This window comes from Larus michahellis, chromosome 1 (assembly GCF_964199755.1).
Source record: "Larus michahellis chromosome 1, bLarMic1.1, whole genome shotgun sequence".
NCBI classification, from domain to species: Eukaryota; Metazoa; Chordata; class Aves; order Charadriiformes; family Laridae; genus Larus; species Larus michahellis.
In genome coordinates this window covers 121,387,441-121,414,297 of record NC_133896.1, presented here as the reverse complement: position 1 = coordinate 121,414,297, position 26,857 = coordinate 121,387,441, and the positions used below count along the sequence as shown (strand labels likewise).

At 35.8% G+C, this 26,857-nt stretch overlaps 1 protein-coding gene across 16 annotated transcripts in view; it reads right to left on the bottom strand.

Moving 5' to 3' along the window:
- ITSN1 (intersectin 1) overlaps nucleotides 1–26,857 on the bottom strand; it is a 139,772-nt gene that overhangs the window by 47,599 nt on the left and 65,316 nt on the right. For 8 of the 16 annotated variants that reach the window (XM_074601329.1, XM_074601431.1, XM_074601414.1 and 5 more), the window contains 8 exons: nucleotides 24,029–24,116; nucleotides 23,717–23,856; nucleotides 19,061–19,141; nucleotides 14,098–14,222; nucleotides 9,497–9,726; nucleotides 8,004–8,125; nucleotides 6,029–6,043; nucleotides 1,090–1,334 (listed from right to left, as the gene is read on the bottom strand). In XM_074601329.1, the coding sequence (XP_074457430.1) occupies nucleotides 1,090–1,334; nucleotides 6,029–6,043; nucleotides 8,004–8,125; nucleotides 9,497–9,726; nucleotides 14,098–14,222; nucleotides 19,061–19,141; nucleotides 23,717–23,856; nucleotides 24,029–24,116 (1,046 nt within the window). The remainder of the gene's footprint in view (nucleotides 1–1,089; nucleotides 1,335–6,028; nucleotides 6,044–8,003; nucleotides 8,126–9,496; nucleotides 9,727–14,097; nucleotides 14,223–19,060; nucleotides 19,142–23,716; nucleotides 23,857–24,028; nucleotides 24,117–26,857) is intronic. The other 8 variants (XM_074601384.1, XM_074601438.1, XM_074601392.1 and 5 more) reach the window with 3 other exon arrangements.

The window sequence follows — 26,857 nt, the reverse complement described above, 5'->3', positions numbered from 1 at the left end:
GCTAAATCTCATAATCCACATCTGTCTCCAGATAACCACTTAAATGAACAAAATCACATGAACTCCAGGAGTGTAAATAAAGCACATATCTTAAACCTAAGTTTCCTTTGCCTGTTACTTGTGCTATTAGTTGGAGTCATCAATTGTTGTCCACCTAGACTGTAATAGTGTCCAAAGGCCACAACCATCCCAGACCCCTGTATCATGTCAAGGACAGAATTATTAGTATAAATGCTCTGGGACTCACTTTGTATTGAAATTAAATATTAATTTTTATTAAAAGCATGAAAGCATGCATTATCCACCTAGTGCAGAACAGCTTTGTCAAAAGTATGATTTATTAAAAAACAATAAAATCCAGTATGTGCCAGACATCTCCAAGCAGCTCAAGATTTAGTCTTACCTCCCCCCCTCAGAAAAATAACTGCTTGTAGCAAAATGGAGTAAGTTTAAATAACTGGAAAAGCCACTGTAACCTACTTGATGTAAATTCTGAAATAGAACACATTATGTACTGTAATATTGCACAAAGATATTTAGATGTTAGTTTATAAATATGTATTAGATGATCAAAAGATAAGACAATTACTTACCCAACCCCATTTACATAGGGCTGATAATACTGCACAGAGCATTAAGTTGAGTTACCAAGATACCTAGGGAAGGTACATGTTCTACTTGCATCAATCTTATTAATGTTGTGATAAGGAATGAGTAAATCAGCTTTTCACGTTAACTGGCCTTATATTTTGTATAATCCAAGTTGGAAACCTTTAATGAGGACTGGTGTCAACTAATTTAAGAGAAGGAAGGTGAACACCTTGGGATTTCCACCTTGTCACCACCCTCACGTAGGAATGCCTCCTATTCGCCATCTGTCTTTCTGCTTTGCTCAGGCAGATATGATGGGAGCATGGTTGAAGTTCCACAAGGCTGCAATTTTAACTATTTACTATGGAAAAAACATTTTACTTCAAACAAGCTATTTTTATTTTGCAATCTTGATACTCTGTGTTAACTGACACCACAGTCAAATCAATTAAAAAGGACTCCACCACACTTAAGGTGATAATCACTACTCGAACATACGTTGAACTGAAGTCTGCCCAGTTATTGGCAGTTGTAGCACACTCTGTAGAAGCAGGAGCTCCTAGCGATGTAGTGGTTTCATGCACAGAAACTTTAGGTGCAGCAGCCGCCTCAACTGCTGGCTTTACAGAAGCTGGAACTTCATTTTCAGGTATTTTCTCTGCATAGTTTGCAGGGAACCATCCAGTTTTCCCCTTCAATTCTCCACCAAGCCACCCTGGTTCTCCAGTCTGGCTTTCATCTACCTGTAGATACATTAAGTTAGAAAGTTAAGAAACATAACATACAAACAGAATTTTTACTTAAAACAATCTGTCTCGTCCACAGTAATTAACTTTCTCTAGTTACAGAGACATAACACCTTCATTACAAATACAAGTTCCACCTAGGTAGAATTTTGTTGTTGTTATTGAATTTACCTTTGGAGGATTATGTTGACAGCTCTTCCTTCTATGGAGTATTAATATATAAGGGAATGTTTTGCAACACAATACTGCTTTGCAATTGTTTTTTTCTTTTTTATCTAAGCTAAAATCAAACAGATTTCTTAGTCATGATGTAAAGAGTTTTATTTCAGTCCTGATGCACAAGCCAAGCATGGGTTTTTAAAAAGTTGCTTGAAAGTCTGTCGTAGTGCAGCAGACTTGGGAGAAGTTAGTTCTAGAGAAATCCCTTAAATACCGATATTGCTGGTTTAACTAATACAAAATGCAGTTTGAACAAGTTTTCCTAAATTTTCTCTTGCAGAAAATACAACAAAAACCTACAGTATATTAAAAACAACACCCATCAAACAATTCTAAACAAATGCACAGATTTGCTAATATATTTATACAAAAACAATTCCGTGGTAAGTTTTCATCCATGAATTTGCAGACTGCTGTTCTTTCCCCTCACTCTGATACCTTCGCCAAGCCATAAAGGACTGGATGAAACAGGGCTATTTTCCCAGCTGTATTTTAATTCCTACTTACTGATTATTATAATTGTGTTAAGCTATGATTTTGCAAATTTCACACTTTCCTGTTAACTTTTCTAAAACGTTCCACACATTTGTTCTCCAAGCTCTACTGACGGACTACTTTCTTAGTCGGCTATTTCAACAAAAGTGATCAGTTCAAATTCTGTGAGCTGCAGCTAACCACATTCAGCAAGAATGTGGAAAAGTATTTCACTCTTGCTGCCCTGGTGAATTGATATGATGGCTAAATACTTCCAAGGCGATGTCAATTGCAGAAACTTTTTAGAAGAAGAAAGGCAATAATTGTATTCTATAATAATTTTAGTAAATTTGGTGTTCTAGCTATCTGATCTCTTTGATAGGTCAAAAGAATCTCAGTTTTCAAGAAAACCCTTACATATGAATAGGGTTTGCACCTTTGACGTGTAAATAACGTGTGCTTTGTACAACAATCTGCTGTGCATAGCTACAGATTCCCCAGCAATGGTCAAGTCAGCAGTAAAACCGGGCCAGTAATGAAAAGTCTGGTGACCAACCCTACACAGCAGCTGGTTTTTGTCGAGTTTCTCTAATCTGCTTAGGCCACTAGCAATCAGTATTTCAAAATACGTATGAGTTTCAAACAACAGCATAACTCTGCTGACTGTGGCAGATAATAGTACAGCAGTCAGAGATGCTTAAATTTGCACTTCTAAGTCATCCGACACTATTTCCTAAAAATCCATTATCAATGTGAGAGGTTTGTTGATAACAGAATGCTTCACGAGCTAAGGAATAAGAAATAGTATCTTTTTTGGTCAAAGGAGTTTTCAAGATATGACATTGTACAAAAATAGCACATAGTAGTGTCTGGAGCTGGATGCTCCAGTTGGAAACACAGCTATGAATTCACTCTATCGATTTTAACAAAATATAAGCCAACCAGCTGCTTGTTTGGAGGAGAAAAAAGAAACAGTGGCAAAAAAAAATTATTTGTGGTAATGGTGCAAACTAGTTTTTCTAGACTAAAGGTGGGACCATTCTTTTGCCTAAAAGTGACTGAAATCCAGGCAGCAAAGCTTCTGCCTCGATTGTCCCTGGCCTAGTCATTTGAGCTGCTGATACACTGCTTTGCCTTAGGCCAGTTGTTGATTCTTCGACTGCCTCCTATTGTAATTTGTATCCCACACCCCTCATTTGGTGCGAAACAATCCATTATTTCTGCTTTCTGTTGGGTCTATTCTCTTTCTCAGTCCCTATTAACTCAAAGCAAACCCAGAAATAAATGGACTACATGCTTGACTGGTTCAATGTGGTTTTACTGCAGTGCAGAGCAAAATTTCCACTGCAGCACTGAATAGGATTGTTAAAGCGGTGGTATGAGTGATGGAAGGTCATAGCAGAGGGTGAATCTTGGGAGAGAGAGGGAGAAACGGATTATCAGCACCTGATGCCAAGTTCAATAATCCAAGCAGTAACAACAGTCACATAGTTTCTACTCTCATTCAACTGCTCATGTAGTAACTAGAATCACTAACATACAAAAGAGTAAGGACTGAAAAGCCAAAAATCTGTTACGGTGATCTAAAATGGGCATCTTCGAAATTAATCACAGTCATATAGAAACCATTGTGATTTTTCAGAAAGAAATGTTTTGTACAAGCAGAGAAAAAAAAAAGATTATCAATAAAACAGCCTAACAGGGTACTCAAATTTATGCTTATTCAATACAATTAAGTTTTCTACCTATACTCATGAAAAGGCACTTTGAAGGACAATTTTAACTCTATCCTTCGTAAAAAATCTGGTTTCTCAGTTATTCATATAAAATATAATTTTCACCTGCAGTACAGTATCGGAACTTTTAAATACATTCCCTTGAACTTCTTTAAAATTCGTTTGTTCTAATTTTCTTATGTTTTTACACCCACCATCCCCAAGTCCCTTTGACAAACTATCCCAGATTATTTTTTTCCAAAATACAACTAGACTTTAAGTGTACACCAAGTAGTGAATTACAGTGTGTGTGGTTTTATTTATCCAACTGTACTTTAGAGCCATGGCTTCCAACTACTTTTTTCCAGCAACTTAACACAAGTGACAGGAGTAACAGCAACACAACTCTTAGCAGCAACAGCAATAGGTCCAGTTATTATCTCTGTCAAGAGAAGGGCTGGCTTTGCAGTGTCCTACTCCACTTTGACCTAGCTTGCGTATCACCAGCAGTGCACGCACACACAAAGAGAAGCCCTGTTTTATGGTAGATATTCACTCTACACATGAACCCAAACCCTAATATTCTCATAATCAAAGCTAAACAGAGTACCAATCATCTGTTTTATTCAACTCTTTATCTATTAAATGACCATTTTAATTCTATTCCACTTATAGGCTTTTGGTCTAGATATTTTGAGACTACTGGAATTCCTGTTAGAATGCTGAATATAAGCTCTGCAGGCCAGAGGCCATATGCCGATTATGCCTACACAGGATCTAACACAACAAGGCTGTCTGTGTCTAATACAAAGAACATTCATTACAACTCTCACAATCAATAACTAAAAAACCTGACAACAAACTATCATGAAATTGTTTTAGACTTTCCATGGAAGCTTCTTTATGTTTAAGTTATGTTCTCCTGCTATCAGAATCGTTACAGTTCAGTAATTCAATAATTCACCTGTATTTCACTGAATTATGCTTAAGGTTTTTTTAAATAAGCTGTACTACATAAAATATTATCAGCAACAACAGAATCCATTCATTTACTTCAAGCTGGAGCCTAACGGCAGCGAATGCCTGCAGGACTTGTTTTGTAAGAGTGCTATCCAAAGGAAAAGAATTCCATACATTGTATACATATATTCATACACATAATAAAAACTTAACTTCCTGAACAGACAGAGCCCTGAAAGGGGCATGCCTTTCTTGGCTCAGAATATTTGTTCCCAGACAAAAGTTTGCTTAAGCTATAGTTAGGATCAATCTAGCTTACAGTGAAAGAAATATAAGTACATAGAAAAGTAAGAAGCAGAGAAAGCAGAAATCCAAGTTAAGAGAAAATATAAAAATATTGTAATTAAAAAGTGGAAGAATTAAAAAAAAATACAGCCATTCCCCACGCATTCTCTCAACCATTGCACAAGATACACCAGTGCTACAGATAACTAACGTGTACTGGAAAGTCAGGCAAAAGAAAGCCCTCCACAAATCTGCAAATTTGCAAATACTTTTCCTTTCAGAACAAACCCTCATCCTTCTCCCTCATTTCCACCAAGACAGGTCTCAAGATTCATGCACAGTGTAAAAGTGCATTACACTGTTGTAAAAACTATTTACAAGCTATACATCTATTAAAGCCACAAGTCATTCTGACATAATGAATTCTGCAGTCCTATTTACATCCAGGATTTAGGCCTGGTTCCTGTGTGTGCAGTCAATGGATTTGGGCTTCAGCTGGATTCTTTGCTCACGGCAGTTACAGTTTGGGTGGTATCTTCTGTACAGCTATATGATTACAGGACATGACTGCACAAGCCCACACACACGAAGCCATTTATAAGCGTCAAAATGGTGAAGTGCTAAATTTGCCTATGTTTGAGCACAGTTATTCTAAACGACACTCGTTGCACACAGTAAACTGCTAACTGTATAGGTCAACTTAACTACAGAGTTGCATTTATGTCATAAATAAGACACACTTTAACATGTAAGCTTGTAAATTATTATTTTCCAAAAAAACGTAACTGACTCAAACCTTTTAGAACCACAGGACACAACAAACACTTAAAGGACAGAGAAGAGTCTAGGAGTCCAAATGCCCATTATCAAAAGTAAGTTCTGGTCCATCGCACTTAAATTACTTTTGACAATGTGAGCTACTTTGTTCATTTTACCCTAGGTGGATTCAAAAACAAGTAAACTACATGGTAACAAAAGTTGTATTTATGAAAATGAATAAATTGCATAGACTTCCTGACAGTCATATAGCACACTTACCCATTCCCTTTTAACCTCCATCAGGAAAGCAATGATTTAAAGCAAGGCAAAATTATAACACATTTCACAAAAGTGTCTTACTTATATTAACTTTTCAAAGAGTAGCCCATTTAAGCAATTACTACAGAGCAGGAGATAAATCCCACAAGAATCAGTCATCAGGTTTAATTATTGTCAAAAGTAAGTTAAATAAAGGAAATTGAGAGTAGTTACTCTACTTTTGTAGAGTAAGTTAAAATAAAATCCAAAAGTACAATATAAGAAGACTCAGATTACCTCAAACTCTATTTAAACATGTGAAGTGCTCCTTAATATCATGGGTTTTTGGCAAAAATGTTATTTCCCTGCAAGCCTACCTAAGAGTGATCACTCTTACTCAAGGAAAAACCAGTTTACTTATTATATGCCTAGGTTACAACCTATTTCCCAAGAAAACAAGAGAAGACAGCATTTTTCAATAGCCTGAGGAGACCCACGTACCTGTATCCTCTCTCATTTAGCAGCTGACTGACCAATACTACCTCCTGATGCAGAACACCACATTGCATTGTTACTCCGAATGGCATCAGGCCTCTTCCTGAGTCATTCAGTAGTACTACTAATCCAGGATTTAGCTTTTATCTTCCAAAAGCAGAGTCTAGTGTCACAAATACTTCACTGTGACACAGCCGAATCAATAAAAAAAAACAACAACAAACCCAAAAGGCTAAGAGACGAAGGCTCGTCTCCCCAGCATGCTTTTTAGAAAATAGTTATCATTACAACTTATGAGAGTCCACCAAGCATATTTTTTTCCAAAATCAATTCTTACTGAACTGTGCCAAAACACAACAGCTCTTAAAATCTATTTTGTTGGGTAGAACACTATAATGAATATACTTTCCCACAGTGACCAAGGTATCATTTAATAGTTACAGTAGGAATTCCCATTATGAATAGACATATGCATATTAAAATCATACTGGTAATTTATTAATATTCACATTTAATAACTGCAGTCATTAACAACAGAACTATAATTTTAGAGATAATTAGACACAAAGCAGAATATTGCTTTAGAGTTTAACACGACAGTTTCACGCTGACCATACCCTTGTATCTCATCATCTACTTAAAAAAAAAAAGGAAATTATTCTCTCAACATACCTACAATCAAATTTTTACGTTTTGAAGTTTTTATTTTGTAGAAATGCCCTTTTATCTACTGTATATTCTCTTGAAAATAAATGTAGAAGTATCTCACAAAAGAGTTAAGTAGGTAAAAGAGTAAGTTATTGTACAAACAATTCCAAGTTACAATTATACTAGATCATTATGTCAAAAAATGTCACCAAAAAGAGTTGTATAAAAAATTTCCATTATTACTGAAGAAGTATCACCACCATACAAAGACTATGTTAATGTTTATGTGATCATGACACAAGTGTAGCCATCTTGTAGTTTAGCATAATTGTTTCACATAGTATTACACCGGATGTAACATTCTCTTAATAAACGCAATTTTCCAAGTTAAAAATTTTACACTGCTCTTGTACTCTTATAAAAAGGGAAATTTCTTATTAGAAACACAATCTATTCATCAAAGTCAGTGTTTGATTCCACACATAACAGCCACTCTCTTAACAGAAAACAGCAGCAGCTTTATTCCCTAGGTACCTTGGAGGACAAGAAACCTCTCACTGAGATACCTTCTGTATAGGAACCTTTTCAAACACCTTGACAGACACGCACAGCTCAGCATACAAAAACTGATACAATCTACTCACAGATTATGTTTAAACTTTACACTTAAAATGAACTGTAGGAAGCTATCCACTATTATAATAGGGTTCCTATGTCATATCACATCTTTTTGGTATTCGCAGAAATATTTTTTTTTCAAGTTTCTAAAAAAATCTTGCTGTATATAATTTCAATCACACAAGTGCAAAAGATTAAGTAATTTTTTTCAAGTAATACCACAATCCCTTCTTACCATGACTATGTCGCCAGGCTGAATAGTGATTTCATCGTGGCTTCTTGATTCAAAAGGATATAGTGCTCTATAATACACTATTTTTACATCCTCCTGAGCAGAAATAGTTAGAGGAGCTTTTTCTGACCGAAGGAAAAAAACACACAGATAGAAAGAAAAAAGGTCAAACCACATTATTTTTAAATATTTGAAAAATGAGGTGAAAGTGGAGACAAAAATTAACAAACTATACACTGTCTGTAGGAAGTATATTATCCTCCTTATACACAAGGGAAAACATGAAAAGGAATCTTTTAAAATACAATTTTCTTACTATTTTCTTTTCTAAACGTCAGGTAAAATATTATTCTATTTTAACTTTTATGATATATACAACTATTTTCATAGAAAGAATAATGTACTTATGATGCAACATATATGACCTCTCAAACGCTTGAATGATTTCGTAGGTTAAATCTGATCAGCCAAATGTTCAACTCAAACAGTGATGTTCTTGCATATATCAATGGTATCTCCCAAGTACTTTTAGAGCCTGCTTGTGTAGCAGCTTCATTTGTTGCCTGACTATACTTCCAAGAAAGATGTTTCCAAATGCCCTAGTACATACAGATTGGCTGAAAAGAAGACACTTACAGATGGTGTTTTTAAAAGATTACATGCTAATGATGCATTATTAGAAAAAGAAGAATACAGAAAAACTACAGAGATATAAGCTAAATTGCTCTTGTATAGTGCACTTCCCATTTTGCCTATTTGGTCATAAAAGTGCTCCCTGCTACTCTGCACAAAGAAAACATAGCACGAGGACATATTAAGTCAATTATAGATTTGGGCTAAAAGATAGAAGGTGATCTCCCCTTTATGCAATATTTGATCAAATATTTAAACAGATATTACATTCTCAATCAGTTCTCTTGTCTACGTACCAAAGCCAATTAAGGGGGAACCATGATTCCCAATATGGGCAAAAATCAGGTTACAACGCAGAGAAAAAGCTCTCAACTGAAAGCGATCACATGCATAACAGAAAAAAAGGAATTAAGTCTTAGACTTCAGGACATTTGTTCAATAAACAACATGCATGTGGAAGGGGGAAGAGGAAAAAGGATAACTAAATTACATATTGCTACTACTCTAAAAAATCCCAAGGCATGTATTCCACACCAAAATAAGAACTGTAAAGAAAAGTACAGAAATAATTTTTGACATCTTGCATCAAGATCTTACAACAACTTACAGCTAAGATTGTCTCTTCAGCTGGCACTGTGACTGTGCTTTATACTCTACTAAACACCGTACTTTTAGGAAGAATAGTGAAGCCTAACAGAACAACTTTTTGGAGTCTAGAGCTCAATACATACACTATTTACTTCAGTAAGACTAGCAATCCAGTCTTGAATCACACTATTCTTCTGTATTAAATGGAAAGACAAAAACAGAAAAGAATTGTTCAAGAGACATGCGGAACAGCATTTCTTTATTTTTTCCTCTACCTGCGTTTGACCAAGGAGCCTGGACAGCTGGCTTGATTGGCTCTTGATGTGGTTGGAAAAGCTTACTGAGTTTCTCTTGCATTTCCTGTTTCCCCTTATCCTCACTTTCCTTCTTCTTGGTTGTTTCTTCCCTTTTTTGCTTTTCATCTTCCTGAATTTTTTTTGGCCACTGAAGTTCTTCTTCTGGTTGCACACGATCAAGCCGCTGTTTATCCCGTTCCTGGATTCGCCTGTTGGACAAATAAGGTGTTTTTTCAAGCCAGTCAAACAAAAGACCATAAAAGTTAGTTGTCCTTGTGTGTGATCTGTAGTACAAAGCATACTCTTTATAGCTGTTGCATACCCTGTAAGAGCTGTTAATTTCATTTTGGTGAGTTATCAACCACTCCACAGCATTTTCTTACACAATGACTCCTAGAGGGCAAAGGATAAATACTCAGAAAGATTTGCTATGACTCCATATATATTCATAAAGGAAGAGCTGTAACACTCAGACAAGTGAGAGAACATTGTTTCATGTAACCTACTACTAAGCGCAGGCCTTCATTACCTTGAGTTGCTTTGTCTTTGCATTTAAAAAAAAACTACCTTTAATTTTTTATTTTAACTCGCATATCATTTCTATACCTTTACAGTATGATTCCACAGTACTCTTAAAGAGGTATAGAGCAACGTGAGCATACAGAAATGATAAACTAGTTATGTTTTGGAGCTGAACATAAGATAGGAAAAAACACTGAACACTACTTTTTTTTTGTAACAGTTCTTCAGGGATTCGTAAACGCTAAACTTCACCTTCTTTATTGAGGCTGTGATCTCTTCTCCTCTACAATGACATAAAAATATTTAGCTATGTTTTTCTAATTTTTGTATGAAACTTTGCACAGCTATCTTAGAACTGTCTCTTAGTCTGCTCGCAATGCTCTGAAAATGATAAGCTTGATTACATTCAGCACTTTACTCTTTCAGTCACACCTCTTCAGTTCAACAACACCTAGGTCTCAACTCAGGGATTCAGCAATATTTGTGTATTCTTTTTTCATAGTTTTCCATGAGATTCATAAATCCTATGTGGCTGTTTTAAGTGAGGAACCATATGAAGAAAAGAGAAAGACAAGAGAAAAAAAAAGTCTCCCTTGGCTGAAGAAACAAAACTCCTTGGCATCCAAGAACCCAGACATAAGCCCTTTGGTTCCATGTAACTGTAAGGCTGCTTTTCAAAATCTCTTCCCAAGCAGTCTAATTCAAGCAATCTGAGTATCCCATTATATCAGCATTGCCAGTTACCATTTTCATTTGCCCCACAATTCCTTCTATTTAATTAAGGCCTGTAGATACCAGCTACAGCTATCACCAGACATTTCCAATAATGAATTCTTCCCATAAAGTTTTCCCTGAAACACAATAAGCGGCAAGTGATACACTTCAATTTTTATCTGCTCAGCACTGACTTCAGCTCTAAAATGCAGGAAGAAGTCAGGAATACCGATCAAATTGGTTCTGCTTATTTTCTCAAATCCACAAACATCCTTAGGTAAGACTCAAAATAGCCAAATCAGGAAAAAAAAAGAAACAAAAAAACAGTAATCAGAAAATACAGCAACCCTCATCCTCCTGTTGACGGGCAAGAAGTAAAAATATCTGCAAGCTTCACACAGCACTCTTACAGAACCATTCAGAAGATTTCACATTCCCAACTGTGAAAGCTAACAAATCCTTCCCCTCTGACAGAGGACAAGACAACAGAAGAAAAGAATAAATATTCTCTGCCAGTAAAAATTTGCACCAGTAAAGATAACTCTAAAGGGCTACAACAGATGCACAGTGCACTTTATTTTGTTCTATACTTCCTTCATAGTAACAAAATTAGCAACAAACACACAACAACAAGCTCGTCATCACAGACTTGGCCTACTCTATAGGATATATTTTGTCCAAGGACAACATGAATTCCTGGAGAAAACGGAAAAAAAGATAAATTAATTCCTTAAGGGTAAACATCCACTTTCCAAACAGTAGGTTGGCACCAGAGGGCAAAAATCTCATCTCCATCAATATAAGTTTTAAGTTGACAAGAATATTTTCTGAAAGATGTCAAGGTACCCAATATCTGTTTAAGATGGCAGCTACTAACTTACAAGCTCAAAAAAAAATATCTTTGGTTCTCAATAAAATTGCTGATCCCATTTCAATATTCCACATCAGTATACTATGAGTAGAGGTTAAGACACCAGTGTGAAGCATATCACTTCCTCCTCTGTGAAATACTGCTACAGTTTTCCACCTTTGATGTTAAGTCATCTAACAAGTTAATAAATGCACTGTTCTGTCAACCTCCTATTTTCATCACTGAATTTGTCCTTATGTTCATTTGCAAAGTATTCAGAGCCAATTACTCAGCAGTTTTGTTGCAACACTGAAGCTGCACCACATACGGATACAGAGCTCAATTTTCTTTTGACCTGAGTGGTGTCTTACCTGGTGAGTTTAGTCAGATGGGCTTTAGATAGAAACATAATTAAAAACTCAATTTCCTAATAGAGTGATTAAGTCTTCCAGTACTTGTAAACCAAGTTTGCTCTAACTGCTGGACTGAAAAGAGGAGACACAAATGTATCTTGGGGGGTGGGTGGGTGTGGGGTATGCGTAATTTCTTTTTGCCTTCCATAGGAGCTGCAAGATTTTTTTCTTTGATTGTTATGGAAGCTAATATCACAAGTTGAAGACAAGGAAGGGAATAAGAACAGACGGAGAAGCTAAAGAAACACAAGTCTAGGTGTGAGCACCACAGCTTGGGGGTAGGAACAGAAAACTTGACATTCTACTCTTTTCCTTACTTCAAGACTCCTGATGTGTTAATTATTGTGGAATATGACCTCTAATCTCGGATTTACCTATACCTGCTTTTACTCTTTTGATTTCCCTTTTTCTCTCACGAACTGCATTATACCACTCAGGCAGGTCTTACCCCAAACATCAAGAATAAGCTCTATTCATTTTACTCAAATGTAGGGTTCCCCCCCCACCAAACTGTATATTACTCCCACAATCATGCAAGTCTGCATGGAATTAGTCTTAAAATAATTAAGATTAAATATCCATCAGAGGTCTTTAAAAAGACCCCTATCATCCCCAAATATGTATGTCTGTATCTTTATTTGCTCAGTTAAGTTACATGCACAATTCAGTGCATAATTACCAACTAAAAATTGTTAAGATGGTTCTGAGTATAAAGTGATTGTGGTTATATCCATTAAGCCAAAGGTTAAAGTGCACATAATCATGTTCTTAGTTTATTCTTTCTTGCCTTGCTTTCACTAGAGCTATGAAAAGGCAGCATACTTCCGTAACCATTAAGGCGTAGTATCCAGGTTATGAGTACTAATCATTTACCTTAATCATTCTGCTGTCTGTTGGAAATCAGTAAGACTGGCAGACTGCTTTCATTATCAGGTATACCAATTATGATTATTTATAAGTTTGAATGTTTGGGCAGCATTATCAATAACGTCTGAATGCTGAACTAGCATGAAAAGTCAGACGTGAAGTTTTCCATGCCAGAAGTTTTTCTTTTTTAAATCTGATTTTTAAATTTCTGTTTTTCTGGCAGGAAGGAGAGTACTTTATTTAATATTCTGAAATAGAATATTTTTAGTGTTCCTACACTTGCAGTACTTCAGATGGAAAGCTTCTTGTTTTCCAGGAATTTAATTTTTCGTGATCAAAAGCTGTTTTCTTAGAAAGTTTGTTATTTCTGAAGTTGATCTTTAAGGTCTTTAAAGACATAGGGTTTATGTAAATGATGGAAGAATTATCTAAACTTAATTGCTTTCTATGTATAAGATTTCTGTTTGAAGATATGGTTTTCACTGAGATCTTGTTTTAGTTTTGCCTGAAAAGTGAAAATTAACTTAACTACTTTGTCAAGTAGTAACACAGGCTATCAATTCACTTTAGGTCACAGTCCACATAATGCTATAACCAATAATTTAAGACCTATTGCTTTCAGGCCTTTGTTTTCATCTCTTGACCAACATTTGTTAACATTAAGAGTATAAAAAACCCACAATTGCTAAAAATTAAATCAAACAGCTACTGATAAATGATGTCAGAATAGAATTGGTGACTGCCCTACATGCCCTTCATTTTACATAAACATATTATAAGTACACGTAGAAAAATATTTCCAAGCGTGTAGCAGAAAAACATTAGCTCTATTTTATGTTAGTGTGAAGACAGAGCTAGTTACTACACTGTTCAAGAACCTCTCTGGGCGCAGAAGTACACTACACATTTAAGTAACACTGCTGAAGTCTGTACGTATCACTGACAGTTAAAAGAGTCACAAACAAATGTAGAAGCTGATGTCCACAGCACACTTCTCATTCAAGGATAAATCAAGAGATTCCCCAAGTTTTAAAATAGATCGTCTGCACTGAAATTAAACTTGGGTCTAGGTCTTGGGTATTCTTGACATTTAGCAATATATTATTGAGAACAGATCATGCTCCTGGGAGTGCAAAGTTCATTTCACTTGTTTGCAAAGTGCTTTGCACCCTAACACCTCTACCAAAAGGGCTTATATTAGAGAAGTTTGCTACCTTTGAGCTTCTTTTTGCTTTTCCAGTTCTACTGTCTTTCTTTCTTGTTCCTTCTGTTTCAGCCTCTCAGCTTCCAAGTTCTTTTGCTTCTGTAGCTGCTGTTTGTTATGTATTTCTCTCAGCTCCTAGAGAAAAAAGTAAAATACATGTAAACATATACTATGTGAATCATAACTAATGGCCCCATATATTTCATTGTGAAGTAACAAAACTTGCAAATGGTTGGATATTTCTCTTCAAATTTACAGTATTGCCAAATGCATTGGCAGACTTCAATGTCTATAAACCATTTACTGTTTTCATATTTTTATCCCTATAACCTGACATGTTAAAGGGTTAAGAAACAAGAAAGCCTTTTTTAAAATGGAAGCCTAAAAAGTTGTCAAAAGTTCGACAAAGCTTCATCTGAAAAGTCACTTATGTTTGTGTTTGCCAGTTTGTTGAATTCATTTATTAAATTCCATAGAAAAATCTGCCTTCTGAACTGCTCATAATAGCAACTGTTTCAGTTAATCAGTTTTATTTTTAAATTAATGGTAATTGACTAAAGAATCTTCATGATTGTTCTATACCCAGGAGGTTTGATTCCCTAAGCAATATCTTTGGGATGAATCATGGCACAGAGAGTATTCACCCATATAGAAGTCAGTTTTCCTCTAATTAACTGGAAAGACATTGCCTGAAACGCTTAGAATATAAGCAATAATAAAAACATCATCTTTTCTTCAAGATTTGTTTTCTACATTAAGACCTATTAACACAAATACAAATTTTATCCTGAATCTCTTCGCATAACCTAGAATTTTGTGCTAAAACTCCTCAGTATTACAAGGAAAAAAAAGGATCACTTTACCTATGACAACTGAAATTTTTCATTGAAAATAGTTCACTTTAAAACCTTGATGTTTTAATGAAAATACAGTACAGAAAAATATGCAGAAAAAGTTTGTAGCAGTAAATTGTTTCTAAATCTGTATCTTACTAATGTCTACTTTTATTGAAATATAACTTAAATCATGCAAGTTTGTTCAGTTCCTGTATCCTTAAAAGCTTTATCTTATTTAGGGATTGAAACAATTAATCCTGAAAGTATTTGGATAGTTTTTCAGAAATTCACATTCTACAAATTAGCCAGAGACTTCATGTCACTGTCCTCATGCACTGACTGAAATGTAGAAAATTGCATAAAAGAAAAAAAAAAAGAAAAAACTAAATATCAATTGATTCAAAGGGCCAAAATGAGAAAAGTTTCAGTAAGTTAATTTCACAACATTATTAGTAACTTCTTAGCTATAGTGTCACAAAAGGTGAAAGTTAATACTTGTTTATTTACAGACTGTACTTGCACTGTATCTAAAAATTTCTAAAGTAATGCATGCATTAGTGCTGAACGACTGCACACTGTGCAACATCAAATTTTAAGATGTCAAAATAACTGTATTATGAAGAGGAGTAGCACATGACCTTTGCAAGGTATGAAAAACACTTCTGATATATGGATGAAAGTTTAAAAAACAGTTAAGTTGAACCTCGTATCCTAGCTCTCAGTCTCATTCCTGATCCTCAATTTTAAACCCAAGGAAAACTGAATTCAACATCATTAAGAGATAATCAGTTCTTATACAAGTTTTAATTAAAACTCTGCTAAGGCCATGAAACTCACTGAAATACGGAGATAATTTGGGCAATACCACATTTTATGATCATCGTTATTTTCCACAGTCGCATTAAAGCTTAGTAGATAGTTAGGATCTAGAACAGATATTGCATAACATAAAATAAACTACTCTTGCAAAAAAATCACCAGAGTTATTCATGCAGGATATTGCCTTTGGGAAAATTTAAATCCTGAATGCCCATGGTTATAAACATTCATGCATAACCTTATTTTGGACTATGGAAAAGAGCTACTTTAAAGGAAATATACTCGCAATATTGAACATAACAGGTTTTTAGTAGTTGGCCGTTAAAGAGCAATGAAATAATAAAGGGATCAGGAGACTGCAGTGAACACAGTTGGTCAACTGCACCTGGAGCTAGAGGTGGCCTCCGACTGGACTATAAATTTCTGAAATGCTATCTGGAGTGAAAAGTCATTTGCAGTAACTCTATGTTATTAATTCAGCTTCTTTAATGTTGTCACACTTGTAGTATATTGAGGTACAAAGGATTTGACCCTTGTTTCAAATTAACTTCTCTGAGGGAATCACAGTCCTCATCTTCCCCTACATGATCACCTGAACCCTTATTTGTACCAAAAAACATGTACAAGTGCAAGGACAAATATACAACTGTAAGAACATCAGCAGTAGAATGATTTACAAGCATTCATCTGAAAGGACATAGATGAGAAAGTGGCACTGTTGAAAGCAGTTTTCCACTTGGCCAACAGTATTATGAATTTTTGTAGATTGCAGAAATCCATAAATCTAAGTATCTACAAAGCCCTTGAAGCTCAAAATACTACTTCCATGAAGTATCAAATATCTTTACTAGTATACATGATTTTTAACAAGCTGCTTCTCTTTTCTGGGTAAAGAGACAGATTCCTGACTGCTATGTTTAGTCCAGCTTTAGCACAGGCTTACGTTTAGAAATCCTTTGTTGTTCTACTTGCTCTAACTTTCCTTTACATTGATGTCCCTTCCTGGCACTTAACTTTGCATGCCAAGAAGCTCAAGATTCCGAGTCCTGGCTGACGAGAACTCCTCTAGCTATTGAGCACAGAGATCTGGGATAGTCACACCTTTCTAATAAGGCAACACTTATTGTTGCCTGTTGTTACTTGCAAAATTTTAAGCTATTTAGACAACAGTGCTTTCCAAGTTTGTTTTTTCTTCCCCTTTGCATCTTTATTTCAGACTCTGGTGTTTGAGCAGTTGAATAGAAATAACCACTAGGTAAAGAAAGAGGAACTAAAAATTATTTAAGAGTATGAAGGCTATCATAGTTAAGCAAAAAAGTCCAGTAAATCTCAAAAGCTTTAAGTGAGACAACCCAGATGCAAGTATCTGAGCTTAGTTTACTTTCTAACAAGAAATTTGTAAACTAGAAAGGATTATTCAATTCATCTATATACACAGAATCAGGAGGAATCTACCTACCAATCAGAACATTGGTATTTTCCCCCTTCAGAAAAACTTCCCGAGTTTGCAAATACAGAAAAACAAGTTACAACTTACAAGACATCTGTGCAGTAATCATTATTTACTTCCACTAGGTGTCCAATTACAAAGCTAGCCCAAACTTTATATCTTAATTATAGTTTAGACATGTAAGTTTATCTCACCATTAAACATACGATATATGCCACTTTTACTGCCAAAGAGAAAACTTGGGAAGTTGTAGCTATAAGCCATGCCTCCATGTTTGTCTGAAGCAAGTAGTTTCTCATAGTATGAGTACATATAGAAGGATCACTAACTGCTGCATCACAGCAGTTAAGTGCTGCTGCCAACTCAAATAATTATTTTGTTTGCCTATTTTTGTCAGCTTATTTTGTCATTTTAACTATATGCTCAGCTAAGTTAGACTATCAAGGAACACTTTACTAATTCTTTAAGTTTTCCATAGACATTTTAACAGATTATTCCCTCCCAGCTAAGTCAATGTGCTAGGTTCAGTATTTTTTTGAAGAGATTTTTCTGTGACATACCTGTAACAATTACGAAAGTCTAACCTAGCTTATGCTCCTAGCACTGGATGCAATTTTTTTTGAGATTAAAAATGCAATATATATCCTTCTTTGCGTTAACTAGGAGGAAATAGAGATTTGATCGGTATCTCATGCAACAGATAGATGCTCTGTTGCTTTGACAAGTACCAGTGGGAGGATGGGGGAGAAAGAATCAGTATCTCCCACAGTGCTGTAGGACACCAGTTGAACAAAATTATAGTAACACTTCAACAGTCAACAGAATGAAACATTTGCCAGCTGAATATTCAGCACAGTCCTACACTCATCTTTTACAGACACAAGCAACTTAAAAGCTGTACATTTACAAATCGTATATTGTAATTCCAAAGACATAACAACGCTTTGCTTGTTTCTGATGTGCAGGACAAAGCATGTCTTACCTTAAAAGCAGAGAGAAATTGTTACCTTTCCACTTAATTCACAAACAGACTAACAAGGATAATTTTGAGATGTTACAGTAGCCACATTTAGGTACCCACATAATATTGAGTATGAATTAAAATATGAGTTTCATACAGTAGAGTAATATTCACTATATACAGACAAGTCATATTGCTATGAAAACCGTAATGTTAGAATTGTTTAAGACCAAATTTTGCCTTTTGACAGAAAGACAATAGAACTTAGGGTACTGCAGGGGTTACAATTCAAGACTTCCATCAAATCTTCTCCACTTGAGACAAACCAGAGCATTTGATACCAGAGGAAAGAACCCTACAGTTCTGTGCTCACTGAGGCTTTCCCACAGCAATACTCTTCTACCTCATTCCCCAGATCCCAAAGCGCCTGCTTTGTTCTTGACAGAGAGTGTTCCTCCTTTCACCCCATATTATACCTATGGGGGATTTGATAAAGGGAATGTATTGCCATATCTCTCATACCTGGAATCACAAACGACAGTGCTATGTAGGAATACTGAACATAAAAGTGTTTTCTTTTTAAAAATTCTGAACACCATGACCAAAATAGGCAATTAACTTAAAATCTTGAATTTTCAGATAAGCAAAAGACAAAAATAACTAACTAGTACCTTGCCCAGGTTGCAATTCAAGGCACACTCCTCATCTAAGCAGTAAGGATTAGATAAGGAATCAAATTATAAACTCTTCTCTTTGGTTACGTTTTAGTGCTAGTACCTCTTCTTAAATACTAACTTAGTTAAACACTGCACACTCATCTGTTTATGGTAAAGTGAAGCACATAACTGGAGGAAGTTCATCACTCAGATTGAGATTGTTGTGTACTGCCTGAGTATGGCATGGAGACCTTTAGAAAGGAGTCTAAGTAGTTGACGCAGCCCAGGAGAACTGCCAGGCACTGCAGCATTGCATCTTCCATTGCCACTGACTGGAAGAAAGAAATGCTCAAATGTAAACAGGCATTCATATGCAAGACTTGTCCAGTGCACACTGACTAGACAGGGACTGACAACAACTGGAACATGACACAAAATGTAAAACACTTTTAAGAACTTGGTTCTACTTCTTCACCCCTTTTTGCAGGCACTGAGAACAGCTTCTCAGCAAGACTAATGTATTTCAGAAACACTAATTAGTTGTCTTCTCCTGTGCAATAACACAGATACGCTCTAAATACTTGATTCTTCTATGCTATATGAAATGATTACTTGGTCTTTGGAGACGAGAATCATATTAAGAATTATTATTTCTTTATTTGACAGTATGTAATGACTGACCTTTGTAACATTTAAATGTAAATTCACACTGAATGTAGAAAGAATTTGTAAAGGTAAATTATAGTAGGACTATACACATAGAAACAGGAAACCCAATATAAAGCCTTCCATTCTACAGAATTATTTTTTAAAGTAGAGAAAATAAATAAGTGCCTAGTTACATTTTACTAATATCTGTATCACTTTTAATTATTAGATTTCTAGGCTAAGATTTTTAAAGAGTAATGAAAGTTAGACTCCTTCAACCATAATTCAGGACACAAAAAAGTGGCCCAACTTTCAACCTTCTTACAAACTCAGTCACTTAACTCTATAGCCCAATGTAGCACAATCCACAAGACTATTATCTTCTCTGATAAAAAGGCTCAAATCTGATTTAAAAAAGATATCTGACCAGATGCAGGCTAAGGTACCTATTTCTCTGCTAAACAAGTACTAACGGTTTCCTGAAACCATGTGTTTCTACCTAAAGATAGTCAATAAAGATACTTGAAACTACCCGTTTTGAAATATTAATAGCATTTTATACTCCAGAAAGTTTTTGAAAAGGAACAAATTCTATGAACACTTCCAACTCTTGAGATGTTACCTTGAAACAAAAGTAACTGAAGTACTTCGGCTCCAAAGGACTAACCAGAAGAAATTTAAATCGGTTGTTTTGGAGGGATGACAAAAGATCCAGTGGAAAAAAATGTTTAATTTATCTCCCTAGTCATTCATATATGCTATTAAGACATGAAGCAAAGATGAGGTAATTTAACACTTGTTTTAAGTATTCCCTTATTGCAGAACATAAAAACTGTAATATGGAGGCAAATGCAGTGCAATCCACTGTATTCTACTACGGTGTTAACAAGCTGAACTGTAACCTAAAATATATTGTAATATCAGGTAAACCTTACGGTCTTAAAAGGCACACTAGATACTGGTTAAATTGTTCGTTTTATCTTGTACTATATGGCATATTTCTGTATCCGCTATCAATCAAGCATTGACTATTTCAAGAGAATGAATCAGAAATGGAGTTTTGCAAAATTTAAGAATGTATTCACATAGGCGATTAATGCAACCAGTGTTCATAGCCAATATGGAATAAGTCTCAACAATGATGACAAAAGGTTATAATTTAATGTTGCTGTCAACTTTGCTATCTCTCAAGCATTTAATCAAAACTAGTTTGGCATATTCTTTGTACTCAGAGAGCAGTAGCTTACATATTTACCATTTTGCTTCTGTTTTCTATTAAATTAAGCATTTTGACTAAGTAAAGACACGTATTACTCCCTCTCCTTGTAGGAAATAAGTGCAAAATGGTGTAAGATGGTATATACCTACAGAGTATTTAGAGACGTGTTTGGTGTTTGTTTTTTTTTTTTTTCCTGGGAGTTCACAAACAGTACCACATCCCTCTGCTTCTCCTCCAGGAGCTAGTTTTATTACAGAAGGCAAAGCAAGCACGAGTGCCACTCTATCACTTGTCAGAGAACAAAAGCTACACAAGACAGTGCCAACTACGGTGCTGCTGTCCAAACAGTCTCCCCATCAAATGTGCCTCTCTCAGTGAGTATACTGAAGCACAAAGTAAGAGCAGATCATCATAAACAAGTGTATCAGTTTTAAACCTACAAGAAAATTTAGAAACAGCCTTGATCAAAAATGAAGCTTTAAATTTATTTATTTAATAAGAATACCTTTTAAAAATAAACATTTCTGTATTTCCCACCTTTACATATTAGTTTACAAGATAAGAAGCCTTTATTATATTTAGAGCTCAGATGTGGCAGGATTTTTGATACATTATTTGAAAAGGTTTACACTTAAATGTGAGCATTATACAGCTGACTGATAATTATACAAATTGCAAGATATTGTAGCACCAAATGAGCCTGCTCTATTTATGCACCCAGTTACTAATAAGTAAACAAAAAATTCTTCTGTTAATTGGTGAATCTATTAATTTGGCAATTATTTATAAGCCATTTTCTACCTATTTCAAACGTAACAGTGATCTTTACAGTGGCATTTCCTAAAGTTTGTCACAAATTTTTGATTGAATAGGTAAAAGGATCTGAGAATTACGCAAGTTCATAGACTACTTTGTTTTGAGCAATATTACCTAAGAGACAGGTGTGCTCTGCCTTGGTTTAAGAACAGAACTTCCACTTCACATAAACTCCAATAAAACCATGAGTCTTAAGAAAGCTTTCACTAGCTTTGTGCATAAAGTCTCATATGCAAGGCATTCTGAGAACGCTCTCCACAACAGCCGCCATTAAATCACTGCTGCACACACAGCATCTCTTAAGTGATTTCTCTGTCACTGTATTACAACCAGTCTGAGCTCACTCCACGAAAAGGTATATATGCCTTTGTAAATAATTAGATCTAGTAATAAAATCATCCAGCCCCCCCCCCCAAATACATCTTGCACATCTAGTGAAACTACAAAAGGGAGAAGATATAACTCTCTCTGAATTAAGCTCCCATCTCTCAGTTTCAATAGTATAACTGCCCCTCTTAAACTCATCTCTTCCAAGAAAGCAAAGAAAGCTGCTGCGAGGCAAAAATACCAACATACAGCACCAAAAAGTGGTCTTCCTATAAAGCACTGCTTCTACACATTATGAAATGCAGAACACAGTATCTTCAAGCCAGAGGAAGCTTGCTGAAGTCTTCCCAAAGAACTGTCTACATTTTTAAATAATTTTCAGCATTTAAAATAACTCTAAATACTAAGATCTGAACAGAAAAAAAAAAAAAAAAATCAATTTTCCCATTAAATTGCAAAATAGTTTACCATTAGTCAAGGTATTTTTGGATAGATGGAAGACATTCTGATAAATCAATGTCTTTGTTTAATATGCATCTTCAATTTTTAATTATCATTAGCTTGTTATTTGTTAAGTCGAGCCCTTCAATATTTAAAATATTGAATTTTGTTTGGTTTTTTTGTTTCGGGTTTTTTTTTTTAGCTACTGTCACAATACTAAGATTATTCACCCCTCTGCTCATGTATAAACTGTTTAGATCATTTATAATCAAACTGAATGCTGACAATTTTAGAATTAATATCCTTTGGTCATACTTATCTGCAAAACACTTCAAATGGACTCAATTTAAAAAAAAAATCACCCCAAAATCACAGTATGTTAAGATCTGTCCAAAAAGCATATATAAAAAAAATGTGAGGAAAGCATTCTGTTTTCTCTTAAAATAAATTGCATGCATTTTGACTTTTGTCTCTTACAAGTCTGCAGAGATTCTCCTCGCCTTTCTGTCTCCCTGCCTAACATCGTGAAAGTCACCTTTGAATTGGAATTGAAACAGGGAGTGGTATGGTATACAGCTTTTAATTTCAAACTTCAACTTCAAACACGCCTTCCATCCTAAAGCATGTGACATAATCATAGCTGATCTAATTTCAAAACAGAAACATTAATATATCTGTCATAGTGCTTTTCCTTCTAAATACTTGTAGCACAATTTATTAGACCTTGCAGGAAATTGAGTGTTTTTCTAGTCAGCTTTCAGGAGAAACCATCAGTTGAATTAGCAGATAAACTACTTTAACATATGAATATTTTATGAAAAGATGAAAAAATGAATGCTATTCATAATAAAAGACTGATCTATAACTTCTCTCTGAAGAGCACCTCCTCTACTGACTTCTACAATTTCTGGCATTGTCTTGTGCAGAAATAAACAAAAATCACACAGTTTTAACAAAAGACTGATCAATAAAGCATGAAACCACAAACAACGGACAACTACATTCAGGAACAAGTATAAGCTTACGAACAGCAGATAAAAATTCTGCATGTCAGAAGAAAATCAAGTCTCTTTAATAAAGATTTCAATTTGAAGTACTGATTCCAGCAGATTTGTTGACGTATTGCAGTCTTGTACCACTTTGATGCAAAAGGACAGAAACTGGCAATTTCATATTTACAATCATGGGTCTGGAACCAGAGCTCAAATTTATTCTTAAATAGATTCTGCAGACTAAGTTGATTCAAACTCCAAGTTTGTATGTTAAGTAGTATTTTCTTTAAAAAAAAACAAATAACAAAAAAACCCCACAACCCAAAACCCTCAAAAAGATAGTTGAGAGCATTCCCCAAACTGACATTTTAAATCAATCAATCATTCTAGTTCAATATTTTTTCCATAAACAAGTTAGAAAATAATTAACATTTAGAAGAAAGGGTTAAAAAGTCTAGGATTACCTTCAGTTGATTATTGAAAATATCGATTTCCTGAAGTTTAGATCTGGTTTCTTTTTCTACTTCATCTAGCTGGTCTCGAAGCTGTTGACGTGCTAGTTCCTTGGCTTCTAAGGCTCTTTTGATAGTAAGAAGAGAATCTCCTGTTTTTAAACATATTGTCAAATAAGTATTTTCTTACACAGAGAATTTTAGGTCATAGGAAGCAACATTTTTCAACATGCATCTGCCAACACATAAAAAGAGATTACAGAGTACACTGTGCAATGCAGCATCATGTCTTATACAAACTTAGACATGTACAGAAAGACTTACTGTGCAAACTGTTCTGTTGAACTTGCTTTAGCTGATCATTAAGCAATTGCTTTTCTGGAATCAACCTTCCAAGCATCTGCTGAGATTCCTGTATAGAGGATAATAAGAAGAGAGAAAACAAGAGAAACAGACAAAAAAAGATGAGTGAGGGATGACTTCAGCCATAAGATCTCTTATTTTTATTTCCTCTGAAATGATTCTTTACTTTTTCTCTCACTAAATTATATATTATTGCTATTATCCAAGCACTATCTGCGTGGTACTACCACTCAGATATATTTCTCTAACAATACAAAAAAAGTAAGCATATCAAATTTAACCGTATTACTTGAGAAGTGATTCTCATTGAGTACGTAACTTGGCTTGATATTACTTGAAATTCAGGGGAAATAGACAACGATAGATTCCAGTAAATGTTTGAACAAGCACTTACGAACCATTTCATTCTTATTTTAATAAATGAATATTAACTTTGATCAGGAATAGAAAGGCAAATATTTACAGTTTATTTAAAGAAGAGAAAATAAAGTCTTTCACTTTGAAGGAATGTATTATGGCCTAAAGCTATGCAACACAAGCTCTGTTAGATGAGAATACTTGAGTCCCAGATCTCTCAGTTTAGCTCTCTTGAAAGAGGATTATGATCTCTCTCAATTTCAAGACATGGTCATAAGATTGTACACTGTTACATTACAGGAGACCTTGCACATGAGAAATTCCTTCTTCAGAGGAATGTTCTTGCTCCTTCTGAAGGATGAAGTGCTAATTCATATACCTTTCAGAAGCCTTGACCTCCAACTTCAAGTTGTCAAAATGTATTATAGAAGCATGAGGTGAAACAGCTTACTTATAAAAGCTGCTTGGCTGTCAACACCCCATCTTTCAGACAAACTAAGTAATTTATTTCAGCAGTTGTCTTGAATTGCAGGCTTTTGAGGAATCAACCATCTGACAATTTCAATTTGCCATTTCAGATTACAAATTACATAACACAATCCTAAGAATAAATGTCACCTAATTGCTTAATACTAGAATGAGTCCCATTAAAAGTTTTTAGTTTTTGTTACAAGAACACGAGGTTGACCATGCTGACATGACTTGGAGGTTGTCCCACTTTACTCATGGCAGGCTTTGATTAGGCATCTGCAGTGTACAGCTCAGATTTTATGATTATGTACTGACTGAATACTACTGTAATCTCTTTATGTTCCAGAAAACATACTTAGATAGCACAGCAGAGTCAAGGATAAATTCACAAAGTATCAAAATTAAGACAAACTATGCATCTGACTATTAGGAGTTACATGTGTCCCCCACTGTTCAGCTGCGCTGCCTATAGCATCAGCAGATCTTTTTCATCCCTTCAAGAATATTATGAAGGCCAGATATTCCTATTATGGCACTATTATTCCCTACCTAGAACCAAATGACAAACAGCAATACACAATGGACCATTTTCTAAATCGTCTCCCTAAGAGGGCCTGCCTCCTTTCCAACAACCACCATTACCATGTTCTTAAACTACAGGCAAAACACTCATTTGTGTTCACACTTTCCCTTCCACCACACCCTCTCACCCAAATACCCGCATGCCCCATGCCATAGTTTGTGATGAAAAATGTGAACACAGTATTATTAAATTAGTATGCCACACAGGCACCGTGGAAATCACAGAATCACAGAATGGTAGGGTTGGAAGGGACCTCTGGAGATCATCTAGTCCAACCCCCCTGCCAGAGCAGGGTCACCTAGAGCAGGTTGCACAGGAACAAGTCCAGGCGGGTTTCGAATGTCTCCAGAGATGGAGACTCCACCACCTCTCTGGGCAGCCTGTGCCAGTGCTCTGGCACCCTCAAAGTAAAGAAGTTCCTCCTCATGTTTAGGTGGAACTTCCTATGTTCAAGTTTGTGCCCGTTACCTCTTGTCCTGTCCCCCAGGCACCACTGAAAAGAGCCTGGCCCCATCCTCCTGACGCCCACCCTTTAAGTATTTATAAGCGTTGGTAAGGTCCCCCCTCGGCCGTCTTTTTTCCAGACTGAAGAGACCCAAATCCCTCAGCCTTTCCTCATAAGAGAGGTGTTCGAGACCCCTAATCATCTTGGTAGCCCTTTGCTGCACCCTCTCCAGCAGTTCCCTGTCCCTCTTGAACCGGGGAGCCCAGAAGTGGACACAGTACTCCAGGTGCGGCCTCACCAAGGCAGAGTAGAGGGGGAGGATGACCTCCCTTTACCTGCTGGCCACACTCTTCTTGATGCACCCCAGGATGCCATTGGCCTTCTTGGCCACGAGGGCACATTGCTGGCTCATGGTCATCCTGTTGTCCACCAGGACTCCCAGGTCTCTTTCAGCTGAGCTGCCCTCCAGCACATCAGCCCCCGACCTGTACTGGTGCAGGGGGTTATTCCTCCCCAGGTGCAGCACCCTACACTTGCCCTTGTTGAATTTCATAAGGTTCCTCTTTGCCCAGATCTCCAACCTGTCCAGGTCTCTCTGTACGGCGGCACAGCCTTCTGGTGTGTCAGCCACCCCTCCCAGCTTTGTGTCATCACACAAATGAAGTTTTCAAGTAGCATAATCCAAGAAAGGTGGCATCTAGTAGACTATATGTATTGGTGGACAAACCTCAAGAGAAAAAGGAAATGAAACGGTCTTTCAAGACACAAGGATATCAAAATTTTATCATTCCAATTCAAGAACCATTGAGATAAGCCAAATAGCAGAATGGATGTCAAAATGAAACAGGATTTACAGAAAAATTATCATTCTTCAAGCACAAAAAGTAACACGGGACAATATTTCAGGGCGGAATGTAATCCTAACCTTAGTTGT